General features: G+C 39.8%; 1 protein-coding gene across 1 annotated transcript in view; it reads right to left on the minus strand.

Annotated features, from left to right (window-relative positions):
- Nucleotides 1-17,560: 17,560 nt before the first annotated feature.
- LOC109107729 (E3 ubiquitin/ISG15 ligase TRIM25-like) overlaps nucleotides 17,561-18,374 on the minus strand; it is a 44,419-nt gene continuing 43,605 nt past the window's right edge. Inside the window, exons 5-6 of the mRNA XM_042714928.1 lie at nucleotides 18,105-18,155; nucleotides 17,561-17,601 (exon numbers count right to left, since the gene is read on the minus strand). Coding sequence (XP_042570862.1) covers nucleotides 17,561-17,601; nucleotides 18,105-18,155 — 92 coding nt within the window. The remainder of the gene's footprint in view (nucleotides 17,602-18,104; nucleotides 18,156-18,374) is intronic.

Consider the following 18,374-nt stretch of genomic DNA (forward strand, 5'->3'; position numbering starts at 1 on the left):
TGTTTCTCTGTCCTGCTGGGCTGCCAGCTGAATACAGTGCCGTGGTTTTTTATGTTCATCCATCGTACATAGCATACATATGCATTTCTGGTCCAGTGCGACAGAAAACCTCAAGGAGCTTCCTCACATGGTTTCTGGCATATCATCTCCTGCAGTCGTTCCAGTGGCTTCAGTCAAATTGTGTCTCTTCCCTTTAAAGAAACTCTCATGTTGTTCGAGGTAATTCTGACAGTAAGAGTTCAGACACATCAGACAGGACTTGATGGCTTTGTATTGTCTTCCAGTCAGCAGACGGTCCACACTGCACATCTCCAGCTCCCAGCGTAACAGGTCAGCAGGAAGTTTGGTCTTCTTCAGCTTCTCCACCAATTCAGCCAGCATGGTGTTTTTCCGGTAAAGCAGGTCTTGAAGGTCCTCCTCTGCAACTGAGGGCAGCTGTAGACCCTCATCTGTTCTTCCTAGATACCAGCAACCTTCAATACAGCTCTTGCAATAACTGTGTCCACACTGGATGGTCAAAAAACTGAATCCTTTCAGGAGACCAGACCACAACTGGACACATTAACTCATTCTGAGAAATTCTGGCTTCCGTAATTTCACTGCTGAATACAGAGAGACACAACACACAACGCCTCAACTACACTTTAAAGTTTTCTCTTTCCCCTGAACTCATGTGATTCGCTGTTTCCTGGTTCTTCTGTGTTTGAGTTCACATGTGCTAAAAACAGGCGTTTCTGCGAGTCCTGTAAATCATGAAATGTTCTACTAGAGTGTCCAGTCCTCAGACAAACACTCAAACGAATCCAAGTTACAGAGAAGTGCAATAGCTTTAAACCAACTGCAGGAAATACTGCCATCCTGATCTTAATACACTTTGTACTGCAGGACGGGAAAACCTTTGTCTCTAGTCTGAGCCAATTCTCGTTCTACAAACTCTTTGTTTCTCTTTCATGTCTGGCGTCTTTTCTCATTGATGGATCTGTTTTCTAAAAGGAATATGGGTTCAATCTTCAAGCTGACTGGCAGGAGCCGCTACTGATGAGTCACGTGACCTCATCATCCACTGCTAGGCAATTCTGGGAATTGTAAAAACCACTGTACTCCATTACTGATTACGATTAACATTATGAAGACCTGGAGTTAGTACAATTCTATGTTACACTTTGATAATGTATTCTCACTGCTTTTTAGATTGCTTATAAGCAAAATTTTTTATACTTATCATTAAATATACCATATTGATATAAAAGCATTATAAATGCATTAAACATTACATTACGAAAACAAACAAGGAAATTAACCACCCAAAGCCCGTTACAGGTTTGAAAATATTTTCGTCCATAGCTCCAGAATCAAAAGTTCACAGTTGCAACTTACATACTAATTCGGATTGAGAAATAGTAATCATCTTTGGCGTGCCTGTCCCTGAGAGAGGCTCTGAGTCCGGAATATAACTCAAACCAGAGGAACCCCCCAATCCCTGTAGTCTGGGATGGAGAATAGTTTAAGATTGAGGAGATGGGGTGGAGGAGGGATGCAGGAAAGTGGGAACAGGAGGTGAGTTGGGCTGTATATATGTAGGCTACATATCGTGCTAGTTACAGTAAGTTGATTACGCTATACGAGCTCCACCTGTGTTGAACTTGAATTGAAGTTATCTGAACGTGCTCCTCCCGAACCTTGTTAATTAAAACATCAATTCAGTTCAATTCAATTCACGGTTTAATTTGTATAGTGCTTTTACGATAGACAAATCATTGCAAAGCAACTTTACAGAAGATTAAGTTTCTAACACTATTTAGTTGTAGCTTATCAGTGATGACTGTCAGTTTATGTGTTGCATACAGCAAAATGTTTGGAAAATCAATAAAAGTACCATAAAAAATGCTGGCTTTAAGGGATACTCCAACCCCAAAATTAAAATTTTTGTCCTTAATCACTACCCCCATTTCCGGTCCAAAACCCATAAAGCCTGTTCGTCTTTGAAACACAATGTAAGAGTATTTTGGATGAAACCGGGAGGCTTTTGACTGTCCATAACTGCAAAGTGTTACAGAAGTTCTGACAGAAGCTCATCTGCAGTATTAATTCATGAGACAAAGAAGAGATCTATAACATCTACTGTTACTGATTTATCCTCAGCTCAAATGCATTATGGGTAGAAGCTTCGTCAGTCTATTCTGATTCTAACAAAGGTTCACTGATGATCCAGAAACCCACAACCGGAGAGAGGCTGCTGAGTGAATGTGGGTCCCTGGACTGTGTGATGAAAGTCATTGTGTCAGAGACTCTGTATAATACAGAGTTCCTGCACTGTACCACAAACACTGCCAGATTTGCCTTATATAGAACATTAGGAAGATTAGAGCCCTTCCTGTCAGAGCAAGCCACCCAACTTCTTGTCCAATCTCTTGTTCTCTCCAGACTGGACTATTGTAATTCTCTCCTGGTGGGCCTTCCTGCATGTACTATCAAGCCTCTACAACTGATCCAGAATGCAGCAGCAAGGGTTGTCTTCACGAGCCAAAACAGCTCACGTTACTCCTCTCCTCATCAAGGTTACACTGGCTACCAGGAGCCGCCGCATCAAATTCAAAGGTACTGATGCTTGCCTACAAGATTCCACCACTGGCACGGCACCAACATACCTAAGCTCATTAGATCAATCTTATGTGCCCTCCAGAGTTTGCGGCTCTGCAAGTGAATCTGACTTGAGATGGTGCCATCCCAAAGAGGTTCAAAATCACTCTCACATGACTTTTTCCTGAGGCTGCTTCCAGCTGGTGGAATGACCTCCCCGATTCAAAAAGAACAGCTGAGTCTTTACTCATTTTCAAAAAACATCTAAAGACTCATCTTTAGGGCACAAAATGTTTCTATGAGGACATTCCCATTATCTCAAAAAACATGGCCGCCATTGGCCCAATAAATTTAAGCACCTATTTGACAACAGTTTAACGGAGGTTGATCTGAGCAGAAACTCAGTGGGCATGTTCGACTCATGGCCCTTAAGGTCTGTAAAATTTTAGAAGAAATTGGCCATTAAGGGGGTGAAATTGTGTTTTTCAAGTACGTAAACGATTGTATATTGTACAATTTTTCACACATCAACAAAATATGCATATCATTTGATAGACCTCCTCATAACAAACAACTTTGTCTCAAGAACCATTTCAAACAACAAAATATTTCAAAAAACAATCAAAACAATGCTCTGCAATCCCCAGAAAAATAAATATAAAAAAATATCAAAAAATCAATCTCCATCAAACCACTGCAGTGCAATTCTCTGGACTCTCTAGATAAATAATTATCAAAAAAATGTTGAATTTTTCCTTTGGTTTACTTGTAACGCTGTCATTTAGAGAAGGGGCATGGCCAAAAAATATACCCAAATGCCTATAAAATCTAAGCAAAAACTCAAAACTCAAATTTGAAACACAGTGAAAACGTGTCCGATGACTCTTAACAAAGGATGCTTAAGTTTCATGAATGTCCGAACCATAGGTGGCGCTATACCAGTAAATAAAGTCTCCAAAAAACACAATATTTCAATTATAACATCAATAAATTGTACAAAAAGGTTCATATATTCACACATACACTATATCTTCATATCATAAGATAGATCTTCTCATGCTGAACAACTTTGCCTCTGGGAACAATGTTCTCAATAAAACTTTTCAATTAAATATTCAAGATTAATTAATAAAGATAATTTACGAGCTAGTCAAGGTTTTTAGCCCGACCAAGAACTAAACCACTACAGAAATATTAATATAAACTTTGGTCAAATAAAAAAAAAAAAAAAAATGCAATACTCATATGCCACTTAGTAAGCGCTATAAGATTGAAAAACTATAACTGGAAAAGTACGTTGGACCGATGGACCTGAAATTTTGTATAGAGTGTCTTTAGTCACGAGTCTTATACAAGTATCTATGAGGACATTAGCATTATCTCAAAAACATGCCGCCATTGGCCAATGAAATTTGAGCACCTATTTGACAAGGTTAACGGAAGACGATCGAGATGAAACTCCATTGGGCCTGTTCAAATCATGGCCCTAAGAGTCTCTAAGAATTTAGAAAGAAATCAGCCACTAGTTGGCGCTAGTAGCGCAGTTTATGGCTCAGTAATCACGTGTGTGTTTCACAAATCAACACAATATGCATATCATTTAGCCATAGCTCTCCTCATAATGCAGAACTTATCCTCAAGAACCATTGCTGTCAATCAAATCATTCAATAATTACTCACATATGTTAAAAAGTATACTTTTCTTGGCGAAGACTAGTCCTAGGTTTTTTTACCCAATCAGAATGCAAACCACTGCAGTAACATTCTCTGGACACTCCTAGATCAATAATTATAAAAAAATGTTGAAATTTGTCCTAGCCGGTTACTTGTAACAGTGTCATTTATTAAAGGGGTGTGGCCAAATATACCCCAAAGCCTATAAAACCTAAACGAAAACTCAAAACTTTATGAAACGTGGTGAAAAAATATCTCAGATGACTTTTAGGAAGCATATAAAGTTTCATGGTGATCGGACTTTAGGTGGCGCTATAACAGTAAAAAGGGTCTCAAAAAAATCAAGATTTCAATAGAAAATGACCTGATATTATAGAACATGTTCATATATTCACACAAATTATGGATCTTCATATCATATGATAGATCTCCTCGTTCTGAACAACTTTGCCTCTGGGATTAATGCTGTCAATCAAATCATTCATTAAATATTCACAAATGAATTAAAAACCTATTTTTTCTTGAACTAGTCCTATTTTTTTCAATTTATCTCGATCAAACCACTACTGAACAATTCTCTGGACTCTCGAAATCAATAATTATCAAAACAAAATTGAATTTTGTCCTTTGGTTAGCTATAACAGGTTAATTTTCAAAAAGGGGTGTGGCTATAATACCCAATAGCCTATAAAACCTAAGCGAAAACTCAAAACCTTCACTTGAAACTTGGGTAGCACTCCATCCGTCACCTAGCCTCTTTAGGTCAATAATTATAAAAAAAAAAATTTGAACATTTGCATTTTTAAAAAAATAATTTGGTCATTTCTCAACCATGATATGTTCTTTATGTTAGTGTACCCAAAGGCCTAATGTAATACAAACAGAAAGCCCACAAATTCCTGAGACTGTGTAAAAGAATAATCAATAATTTCATTCTAAACAAGCATGCAAATTTAAGAGAGACTGGGCAAAAAATAACACTCTAATAGTTAAAAAGATTAAAAACACAGTGTGGTATGGGGAAATTGCAATTTATAACCACTAGATGGCAGCGGAAGACCACTAATGGGCTCATTCAGCTTCGCTGTTAATCAGTACTGTTCAAAAGGTTTGATGGATTCCATTGCTTAAACATTATAATATCACTTTGATTTATAACATTTATAAATACTCACTTTGGAGTCAATGTTAACGATTTTGTTCATACAGAAATATCAGCTTTGTGGTGTCTTTGTCAGATTATGATTAAATTGAAACCTGAAAATGACATCTTAAACTCTCAAAAGAAAAAGTAGCTTGCAATAAGTTTTGTATCACCCTATCACTTATTTACAAACATCAAAAGGTGTGTGTATGTATATCTGTGTATGTGTGTGAGGCCGTGTGTATAACCCTCTCTGGTGAATCTGCTTAGTCAGGTCTCCGCCTGATCCGCATGTGGTGGTTTTAATTTCACCCTAAGCTCCATGTGAAGTGTGTCCTCAGCACCATCAGCTCCACTGTGGATGAATCTTCCGGTCCAGCCATACTGCTCAGGTTGATGGTGGTCACCTCAACACTGCCCTCGTTCCTCTTCAGCTCCACCCGTTTAGTCTTCAGCTTGCAGCTATCCTCTGTCCTGTGGTCTTCTACAGCCATCTCTAAGCACGTCTTCCTGCTCTTACAGGATTCACCATTAGCTGACCGTGTATCCACTGGCTCTTAAGCAGTCTCCAGATCCTCCAATTCCATATGGACCTGCCTAATCTCTGTTCTGCTCCGCTCACTCCTGGTGAGTTTGTATGACGCTTTGTTTTAGCTTCGGGAAGCTGCCATTTAGGGGCGGGGGGTGCTAGTCATCTTTGAGCTGGATTGCCCTCAGTATCCCTAGAGGGCACTTCTCCCTTAGTATCACCTATAATGGTGACAAGCTCCCTTTTCCACAGAAACCTACCAGCCTAGGACTCTGATTACAACACACCTGTTGCTAGTAGGAGGACTACTTAAATTGGCACTCTCACACTTGCTGATAGTCTTGTTTTTTTGGCTGGTTAAAGACATGCTCAAAACATTTCCCCTTGTTTCCTTGCCTTGTGTTTTTGTCTTTGATTTGTTCCCTGGTTGTGAGTATTGGCTGCCTGCTCTGACCAATGCCTGTTATTTGGTGTACTCTTAAAATGTTTTGCCCTGGGAATACTTAGTTGTTTGCTGTTGTTTGACCCTGACTAGTTTCAACTACGCACGTTTATATTAAGCTTGCACTTGGATCCCTTACTCCATTGTCTGCCGCCCAATCACTAAGAACACAGTTTCAGTAAAAAAACAAATATTTGCGAAACCTTGAATTTTTGTCTGAAATCCTTGTTGGACTGATTTGCTACTATACAGCTTTAAAGAGAATCTTTGAAGATCACCTGATTCATTTTTTTTTACAAAGTTGAAAAGTTAGTGAAGTTTTGACTGTTGGTGGCACTAGTGATGGTTGACGCTTAAGTATCTTCCAGAAGAGAGATGTTGATAGAAATGGAAAGAGAGTTGAGCCATTTGTAAGCAGCGTCTCTTTCAAAGAAGATGATTACATAATAAGAACTCATGAAATGGTTCTCTGTGAGATCCTCTGTCCCAGCAGGATCTGCGCAAAGTCCATCTGACCCTGTTCTTCCTAGATCTGTGGTTACCGTCAAGAACTGGATTTGATCACTGTGTTGTGAAAGCTGCGCCCATCTCCGCGTCTCTCCTCCTCAGATCATTGATCTCCTGCCTCAATTGCTTCATTCGTCCGTCAGCTCGACTCACTGCAGTCTTTCCTGAGCTCTTGATAGCAGGAATCAGAGTCGTACCACGCAGAGCAGCGTCTCTCAGTAGAGCGGATGAGCTCGAGTAAATCCTCTCACTGTCCTCGCACTGCTTTCTGTGCGAGCGCTGTACGGAACACACAGAGATTCAGCTTCATGAGTCTGAACTGAAGACGAGACAACTTCTCTTCTTCTCCAGACTCCCTTATGAGACTCCACAGTCTCTCTCAGCTGCTGAAGATCTTTCTCTTTCTGCTGGGACTCTAAAAACTGTGGTCTTCTTCAACTGCTTCTGCAGGACAGAGGATGAATTAACCTATACAGCTGTCTAAGAATTGATGGCTTGCTAACTCATTCATCGTGAACAGATAGAATCCATAAAAAGGATGAACTGATACCCCCAAAGTCCTTAGAAGGCCCCGATTCTAGCATTTGTTTACCCACTGCATTGTTTCCATCTCATGAATATATCTAGATGACAGCCTATGTTTTAACACTACAAGGTGTAGCACTAGTTTATCCATACAGCGTTCTACTTCAAGGTCCGATCCTCTGGGCTCGCTGATACGTGTTGTGGTTTTTATGCGCCGTATTTTGTAAACACACTCACAAATGCTTGCTGGTCAGTAATACAATACAGTTCCAGATGTTTCTCATGTGTCTGGCCAGTATCATCATCTGCAGTCGTCCAGTTGGCATCAATCCCTTTGTGTGCTTAGTGATGAAATTCCGCATGGATGGTCAAAATGATTTGCATACAGATTCCTGACACATCAGACAGGACTTGACCGGATTTGTATTTTCTTCCTTACATTATAATCCTCCACGTGTCCGCTGCGGTCTCAAAACTCAGGCAATTTGATAAGACCTAGAATTTCCGCTCTTCTTCAGTTTCTCCCAGTTCAGCCAGCAGGTGTTTCTAGTAAAGCGTTCTTTGACTGAAAGGTCTGTCTGCACTGAGGCACTGTAGACTCGCATCTGATCCTCCTGAATTCCCAGCGTCTGTACGACAGTTCTCACAGTAACTGTGTCCACACTGTAAGTTTCACTGGATCCTTCACGAGATCCTGCCCACTGTACATGAGAGCTCATCCTAAAAATCTGGCATCCAGCCCTTTAACGGCATGAATACAGAGACACACACACAACAGCTCAACTACACTTTCACTTTCCTTTTTCCCATTAAGTCATTGTTTCCTGTTTCCTGGTAGTTTTAAAAAAATGCACTACAATCATTATATCTGGCACTGTTTGTTTTCTTCACTGGTTTGCACTAGATCTGTCATGTGCCTTGTCTGCTATTACTAGACAAGTACCTTACCAACCCCACCCCCCCCCCCCCGAGACAGAGCACCCTAAAGGGGGAATTCTCCCCCATTTTCCAAAATTAAATTCAGTCCAACATGTCTGCAGACTGATTCTTACTGCACTAGCATGAATTTAGAATGCGCCATTACAATGAAATTCGTGCTGGTAACCACTGGGTGATTAAATCTAACGATCCCGCTTTAGCCTCATATTCACATCAAACTTGTTTTCAGGCAATCTGTCACCTGGAGTATTGGTTCCTTGCCGCTGTCGCCTACTGCAATTCTTATGTTAATAACATCACATTTTACAGCGAGTCTCATATAGAGTGATCTGTTAATTCAGTTGTACTGTACGCGTTTCAACTTCTGTACAAATTCAAGGCTCTAATTGCACATAAGGCATTCCGAGATTCGCATCAATAAATGGTTCTCCTTAAAAAACCCAAAAAGCAATTTATGGTGTCTTTAACTGTGTCTCTTTGAGTTTGTGTAATCCCTGTATCTGGGATAAACATTTTGCAAGGTTTGTATATAACGGTGGCGTTGAGTGCCTTTCCCACAAAAACCTACAGTAGCACTCACAATTGAAAACATTATTCAACTTACAGTTGCTGAATTGGCGAAAAGGTCGTTGAGATAGTGTCTGATTTTATTTGAAGATCTTTTTAATCCTCGAAAGTTACGGAAACGCAGACGATAAAAATCGAGTGTATAGCCACAAGTAACTAATGATCATTTTAAAATGGGTCCGGCTCTAATTACCAGTACTTAATTTTTGGAATTTGATTGCAGATTACATCACTTTACTGCCCAGCACTCTGATAGGTCACTGACCTAAAGCAGTGCAACAAGTGTCGGCAACTACTGAACACACACACACCATGTCCACACACACACACGGCAAAAAGGCATGTTTTATCGCCATCATGATACTTATGACAATTTCTTCGAAAAACACAAAACACTGAAAGTGTAGGCGAACCTGTGATGATCATGCAATGCATTTATGCGACTGTGATCATTTGAATCAGCTAGGTGCCCCCTGATAGTAATAATGCGGAGCTGACAGTTACTCTACATCAAAAAACTAAATGCTGATTTCAGTCACCACATACAGAGCATGATAAAACGCATCTTCTTGCCACATTGTTACTCAGTTGGACTCACACACACCACTGATCTTATGTGTCTATATAGGATTTGGGCACTACACCATTTATTCGATTCATGTCATTTAAATATGAAAGAAGTTCGCTGGCAGTATTAACTGCTACATGAAGAGACCCGAAGAGCTCTATAACATCTCACTGTTTGGCCGTCATTTATCGTGCTGCTCAAAGCCTTATGGGTAGGAAACCACTCGTCCCACCTTGTGGGGATCTCATCAAACACATCTTTCCTGCCTAAAGCGCTTTATAAACACCAACAACCCTTGACTTGAGCGCTGAGTGAAATTGAACTGGATTGTGTGGATGAGGCTCATTGTGTCAGAGACACTGTAGAACGTCCTGCAAGAGAAAGCACTCTGATAACAGAGAGACTCTAAGATTCTAGAGCCTCTACAATCAATCATCACTGTTCGTCGATTTTCATCCATCATCATCACATTATGGGGTAGAGTCTCTCATCGTTCGTTCCTGACATCATCATCATCAGTTTCACTGATGATCAAGAACAAACACGAATCCTAGGATAGAGCGCATCATCATGATCATCCTCATCAAACACGTCTGGATTATCCTGACATCATCAGAGAACGCTCAACACTCCTATTTCTCCTGCACTGTCATCATCAGCAAACACTCATATCTCTACTGCTGATGGACTTTACAGGAGAAATCAGTCCATATGTTTATGTGTTGACATGAGTGATTTGGAGGTAGTGCTGAAAACAACTCCCAGGACTGACACTCATTACGATCCAAACAAACCTCATAAACATACCCAATCCCTGTCCTGCTTATGCTCTTATATGACACTGCGATACCAACACACCATCACTCGACTCCACTCAATCTCCCAGTAAAACAAGCGTCCATATACACACTCTCTCTACACAACACCCTACCTGATGAAATAATCCAATCTGTCTGGATGATCAGGATATGGCTGGACGTCTGTTGGTGTCAGAATCAATCTGTTTGTTCTCAGACAGACGGAGGTGGTTTATTCACTGTGTTCAGGGGGGGGGGGGTATCCAGAGTGAGCTGACGGGAATCTGAATTGAATAAAACATATCAGAATCAGGAATTATGAATCTGTTTGATTCTTTTCATGTAGCTGAACTCTTCATGTTCAGTGTATCATCTGTGTCCTTAGTACAGATGACCAGATATTAGTGCAAAGCATCATTTACATCATCATGTTTGAAAACTCCTTCTTTCCTTTCCTCCTTCTGCTGGAGAACATGACCCACATTCAGTGATTTTTTTCTTCTTGTTTGTCTTACTGACTTACATTGTAGGAAGTATTTCCTGGTTCTGGGAACAATGTTTGGTGAACTGTGACTGGTAGAAATCAACAGACATGAACAGGGTGATTCTCATAAATCCTGCCTCTGCCGACTAAGGACATTTCTACTATATGAATTTCCATGAAATTGAGATGAGGATGATGGATTGGTTTCTGAGAGCAGCACGAATCTCTCCAGGACTTTACCCTCGTGTCTGAGATTTTCTTGAGCTGCTCTTTTGCAGAAATCCTCCAGTTCCGTCTCTCAGCTGATGGACGATGCTCTTCAAATCTATCAAATCAGAAAGACATGCGACAAGAACTGAAAAGAGATCATCATTTACCGTGCTTGTAGATGCAGGAGGTGCTAGAGAAAAAGTACTGGAAATTCTATCACAATAAAAAAGAAATCAAAACTCATCCACCCACACGGATGCTGCCCTGCTTTTATACAAGTGATATAAAAGAGAAAGAAAAGTTCTGACATGAGAGCCATTTTTTGGAGCGACGGACAGGTAATAATATTTAAACATTTCATTAATCTCTCCCAATCATTTCATTTCACAACCTACACATACATTGACTTTTCAACCTGTTTGGTTTTTAATACAAGCAGCGAGACACTACTATTGTACTTACAGAATGTATTACTGAATATAATTGTATATCTGGGACCGCATAGTATCTAGTTCCACATAATACCTGATTTCACCAGTAGCCTGCAAATATTACAAATAATATCACAATTTTTGAGAAAAAAGCTGTCACAAATTCAGTCATTTTACCTTAGAGATTTCCAGAGCTGAAAGCCATTTGTCTCTTTCAAAAGAAGATGATCAGATGAGAGTCTGACTGATGATTATTATAATAATAAGACACATCATTAATTGTTTCTCTGTGAGTCTCTGTCACAGCAGAATCTGCTCAAGTCCACGTCTGACCTTGTTCTTCTAGATCTGTGTTACCTGCAGGAACTGGATGTGATCCTGTGTGTGTGAAAGCTGCTCCAGCTCAGCGTCTCTCCCTCCTCAGATCATTTGAGCTCCTGCTTCAGTCGCTTCCAGGTCGTTCTTCAGCTCGAATCACTGCAGTCTTTTCCTGATGCTCTGATCAGCTAGTTCGTTTCAGCTCAGAGCGGCTTCCTCAATGTATGTCGTGGATGAGCTCAGTAAAGATCCTCTCCAGCTGTCCTCCACTGCTGTCTGTGCAGAGCGCTGTTAGGACATGGACACAGTGATTCAGCTTCAGTGAGTCTGAACTGAGACGGAACAAACTTCTCTTCTTCTCTCCAGACTCCCTATGAGACTCCACAGTCTCTCTCAGCTTGCTGATAGATCTTTCTCTCTCTGCTGGATTCTCTGCTGGAGCGTCTTCTGCATCTCCTTCAGTTGCTTCTGCAGGACAAACAGATGATGGACAAAACTACTGGCACTAAATCATCATGTGAACGATTGAATCCAGTAAAAGTGGAACTGATTTGCTGTAGACCGGAAACTCCCGAAGTCATGACATGAGTACACGGATTCACATGAAAGATTAACACGCCTGTGTTCACACTTCAAATATAAGTATTATAAAAGTGAAACTGACAGAGAACTGGGTTTCTGCTGCATAATTAAGCTGCGATTTCTACACAGAAAAGAAATGAACAAAGGAATAACTGACTGAAATCATCATGATTCAGAATTTGGAATTCAGGATTTGGAATCTGATGATAAAAATCCAGATTACTACCCCAGGGGTGCCTTTCCCAAAATCAACAATGCATTACCCAATAGAGTTCAACATACTCACCACCATAGTTAGCTAACAATACTTTTGGGAAATTCACCCCAGAAACTGCTGATCGGTCAGCTGACTCAGATACTCTTTCGGTCAGTGAGGAGACCGCTGAACTACTGAACACACACAGAGAGACACACAAAATATAAAAATAAAAAAAGATTTCCATGGTTAACAGTTAAATGTGTTTAACAATTAATGCAATGAAGAAAAAAAATACTGACCCTCGTGACACTGAAAGAGAACAGAACACCAAACACTGAAAAGGGTCGGGGCTACACAAGGTTAATAATGAAAATGATTTTATTGACTGTGTGTGATTATTTAAATTAAAAGGAGTAATTTTTGATTGTAATATTAAAACTTATATGTGACTCTACATTAAAAACGAAAATGATTTCAGGGGGGTTTCACACAAGCACTTTCGTTGTGCACCCAGATTTGTTTGACGTCAGAGTACAGTTCTTTTTCTTTTGGATAAGGTGCTGAACGCTGTTTTCCCTGAACTTGGGGCAGCACAGAGCGGTACACTTCTGATGAACAACGTCACTATTAATGATGTATGAATTGGACAAACTTTGTAAAATTACGAATCTATCATTGAGAACTGGATCACTCATGACTTTCATAAAATTTTCATACAAGTTTTATTTGTATAGTGTGCTTTTTACCATACAAATCATTGCAAAGCAACGTTTACAGAAAATTAAGTTTCTAAAAATATTTATGCTTATCAGTGATGACTGTCAGTTTATGTGCATACGGCAAGAATGTTCAGAAAAACATCAATTAAAGAGACGTAAACACACATGTTAAATCCCGTGGGAAAACAGAGAAACAAATAGAGACATAATTACATAGCTGCTGTTCCAGCAAGTAAAATTAATTAGTTTAACCCAAGGCTAAAGAATAATAATGTGCATTTGATCAGGATATAACAGCAGTCCAAAATTATGAGATGCATTATATTGAATGCTTGGCCAAAGAGATGTGTTTTATAATCTAGATTTAAACAGAGAAAGTGTGTCTGAAGAACCCCGAACATTATCAGGAAGGCTATTCCCGAGTTTGGGAGCCAAATGCGAAAAAGCTTGACCTCCTTTAAGTGGACTTTGCTATCCTAGGTACTATCAAACGTCCAGCGTTTTGTGTGACCTTAGGGAGCGTGCGATGGGTTGTATAGCGTGGTAGAAGACTAGTTAGGTTAAGCAAAGAGCTAAACCATTAAGGGCCTTTATATTTGAAGTAATAATATTTTGTAACTTGATACGGAACTTAATAGGTAATAACCAGTGCAAAGACTGTAAAATTGGGTGTAATATTGATCATATTTGCTTGACCTGGTAAGGACTCTAACCGCTGCATTTTGGGACTACCTGTAGCTTGTTTATTGAAGAGTGCAGAGACAAACATCTAGCAGTGCATTACATTAGTCCTAGGTCCTAAGGGTCATGAACGCATGAAGCTTGAGCTTTTTCTGAGCATCAGAAACCAAGCGTAACATGTTTCGTAGCTTGGCAATGTTTCTCAAGATGGCAGAATGTTGTTTTTTTGTAACATGGTAAATATGATTTGTTGTCAAGAAGAACAAGTTGGCTGTCTAAGATAAACACCCAGATTTTGACTGTTACTGTAGAGGAACGTCAACAGTACATCCGTCTAGTTGCACAATTGTAATCCAAAGATTTGTGTTGTGTACTGTTTTTTCTGGTCACAATAAGTAAATATCTCTGTCTTAATCCCAATTTATAGGGAGAGAAAATTATGGTCATCCAATCTTTTACAAATTTTTTAAACACACATCTGTTGAGCTTTAGATAATTATAGAAGTTTCACCTGTGGCTTGTTGAATATATGAAGTTAAGTTATCATCAAGCATAAACAGTTGGAAACTCATCAACCCGTATTTCTAAATAATATGACCCAGGGGCACCTGTATATTGAAAATTACAGAGGGACCTAGGACAGGACGCTTGTGGCACTCCAGTAGTTGTTACTGCGCGATAAATGAAATGGAATACCCATTGCAAATGAAAACAAAGTCGTGTAGCGATATTTAGGACAGTGAGGTAGCGAAACCATCTTAAAGCCTAGGCGGGCTATTTGAGGCGGGATCAATTCTTTCTCATTCATTTTTCCCTCCACTTCTTGCAGGTAATCTTTTCTGCTATTTGCGTATTCACTTATTTCTAAAGGTCACTTGATTGTTGAAATGGTCAATGCAAACTAAAAAATTTGAGACAACCTCACATAAGGTTGACTCCATAAATAAATGTTGATTCTTCTTATAATGCTGGTGATTGAACTCGCCAATCATAGTGATTAGTGTTCCCTTTGGTTGGGCACTTGGAAATTTAAATTATATATTATTGTAAGTCTCTTCCTACTTCATACAGGTGATGCAACATGAAATCAGGTATTTGGTGCTTTCATGGCAATATAATAAATAATAAATAGGTTGTGTTAACTAGGTAATCTAACTTTGACACTTTTGACAAATTCGTATTGGCTAACATTTGCTTCATGAACACCTTGTTTAAACTGTGAATTAGTTAATGTAATCCTTCAATATTTATGACAATATCGTGCAAATCAAAACCCTGCTTGAGTCACAACCCAGACGGCAAACATTCAGCATGCACAAACACAACAATAGTAGCGCAATTATCATTTATAATTAATTTTTAATGTGTAACCTAAACAATTTGGGATTTGCTCTTGTTAGTGCTACTGACTGACACAAAACCAGCAAAATAAAATTGGCAGCAAAAAAACAAAACAAAAAAAGTACAAACAAAGCAAAAGTAAAAGTAAGCCTAACTAATCAGAGTTTACAGTGGATAACATATCACTGTTCCCGATTTAGGCATGCCAGGGTTCAAAGTAGAGGTCGTCACAGTGCACCCGAGACCCGTCGAACCCGGGACCCGTACCGGGGTTCGGGTCTAGGATTTTAAATGCATCAGCCGGGAGCAGGGTCTGGTCCGAATTCTATTACTTCGGGGTCTTGGGTCTGTTTAACATTGTGTGTAAACCCGTGCGATCTGAGTCATCGGATCGGAGAACACCAGGCCGTGATCAGACACTGCTTGTGTTTTTTGTAACTTGCAACTTGTAAAATTAGGGGAAAAGAAAAGTGTGAGCCTAAAAAAAAAAAAAAGGCAGAGCAGAGCACGCAGTCTCAGATTTAATGCAAGTGTGCGCACTGTGATAATGGATACGTTCATGAGCGATGTGCGAAAAAAGCTAAAAAATGAGTATAAAGAGGTAAAACCTATGGGCACCTCTTCTGTCTGGGCATCCTTCATGCATATTGTAGACGAACATCAGAAAAAAGTGAGTGCAGTTAAGTGTAATACCGTATTACACTTAACTGCACTCACTTTTTTCTGATGTTCGTCTACAATATGCATGAAGGATGCTCTGCGTCGAGTCCTGAAATTCTGACCACCTAAAACTTTAAGATTAAACAGTTTCATTTATATTATTAATAAAAAATGGGAGAAAAAAGTAAAGCGTAATGTAAAAATAAGAAAAGGCGCTACATGAAGATTTACTACTACTAAGTGTGTGACCGCACTGTTGAAGTTTTGATTCAGCAAAAAACTGGCGGCACATCGCAGTCTTTTAAAGCATACCAGGTCGTGTGGTAAAAATGTTTTTTTGACCCAATCTTCAGAGTGAGCGCCTTTTTTTTTGTTACATTACACTTTTTACATGTTTCTCACCTTTTTATGATTAATATAAATGAACCCGTTTAATCTTAAAGTTTTAGTGGTCAGATTCAGACTTCGACGCAGGAAGCAGAGGCACAGAGGGTCCGATAGAAAATAAATTACCGTCAGTGGCCAAGGCACTGAACGAGCAATCGTTATTATAGTTCAAAAGGGCAAACACCATCAGAAGTTTTCGATTATGCGTTATTATGTTAACTCGAGTCAGAATGTACATGTGCACAGTTGCATTTGTCATCCGTTACCGTGACATCAAGTGGACTTTTGAAGCTGAAATAATGAGTGGATTAAGCTTGGGACTTTGGAAAAACGAGAGGAATAACATGGATAACTTTGATGTCGGAGGATTGTAATGCATCACAGGGCAGTCAGGTACAGGAAGAGAGCCTACGGCTCCTTACTTTAGGAAAGACAAAAAGTTGTATTTTTCGCAACAGGTTTATTGACTTGTAATAGGAATTTATGATGGAATATGTGGGACAATCGGGCCAGTCGGTTCTGTGTCTTCCCGGCGGGGTTCGGGGACCAGCTTTCAAATAATAGACGGGTCCAACAGGTCGGGGGTCCGGGGGTAGGCATTTCTAGGATCTCACAAGGGTCCGGGTCCAGCTTTTGAAATAATAGAGGGTCCAGGTTGGTTCGTGTAGTACATTACGGGTCTCTTTCGGGTTCGGGCACAAATTTTTGGACCCGTTGAAGAACCTCTAGCTCAAAGCATTACGGGTAGAAATATCTCATCAATCAATTTTGATTCATCAACACAGTTTCACTGATGATGCCCTAGAAACCCAAAACCCAGGATAGAGCGGTTGAGTGAATGTGGTCTGCACTGTGTGGATGAGGCTCATTGTGTCAGAGACGCTGTAGAAGGACAGAGTTCCTGCACTGTGGATCCACAAACACTCCTATTCTCCTGATGATGGACTTTACTGGAAGATCAGTCCGTATGTTACTGTGTCTGAATGAGTATCTCGGGGAGTGCAGTCCAAAACACCAGGACCTCCTATTATATCCAAACTTACAATCAAAAACCCCGTCCTTTTTCCTGTTGATGCTCTATATGGACACTGATATACGCACTCCAGATTCACATCCACTCCACGTCCAGCTCCCAGTAACACAGCGTCCACACCACTCTCTCTACCACAACACCTGAGTCACATCATCAAATCTGTCTGGATGCATCAGGATATCGAATTTTGCTCTTGTTCTACTGCCAGTAATCACTCTGTTGTTCTCAGACAGACGGATGCGTTTATATGCTGTGTTTGGATCCAGAGCTGAGCTGACGGGAATCTGATGGAGATAAAACACATCAGAATCAGGAATTATGAATCTGTTTGATCTTTTCATGTAGCTGGACTCTTCATATTCAGTGTTTGTTATCTCAGTTGTCTCATTACGATGACCAGAAATCCCTATGAAAATCATCATTTACATGATCAATTATATCCCTCTTCTTTTTCACTTTATTTGATGGTCCTTTTAACCTACATTTCTGTTAACTATAACTAATATTGCACCTACATGGCTACTACAACTCTCATTAGAGTGTTAGTAGAGTATATAGCTAGACGGTAGGGTTAGGGTTAGAATAAAAAGTTAAACAGATATAAAGCAGACAGTCTACTAATACTCTAATGAGAGTTAGTTGACATGTAGGTGCAACGTTACTTAGTGTCAACAGACTGTTCAATCATCAAAATAAAGTGTAACCAACTCTTCTTTCACTTGGTCTATATGAAGAACATGAACACACTCAGTGAGTTTTTTTCTGCTTTGTTTTCTTACTGACTTACATTGTAGGAAGTCGTTCCTGGTTTCTGGGACCAATATGTTGGTGAACGTGACTGTGGAAATCAACAGACATGAACAGTGTGATTCTCTATGATCATACATACATTCGTAAGACATTTCTAATATGATGAATCTCCATGATATGAGATGATGAGTGGACTGGTTTCTGAGGGGGAGCAGATGAATCTCCAGGACTTTACCTCTGTCTGAGATCTTCTTGAGCGCGTCCATCTTTGCTATTAGAAATCCTCCAGTTTGTCTCTCAGCTGATG

The sequence above is a fragment of the Cyprinus carpio genome, chromosome A24 (assembly GCF_018340385.1).
Source record: "Cyprinus carpio isolate SPL01 chromosome A24, ASM1834038v1, whole genome shotgun sequence".
Lineage (NCBI taxonomy): Eukaryota > Metazoa > Chordata > Actinopteri > Cypriniformes > Cyprinidae > Cyprinus > Cyprinus carpio.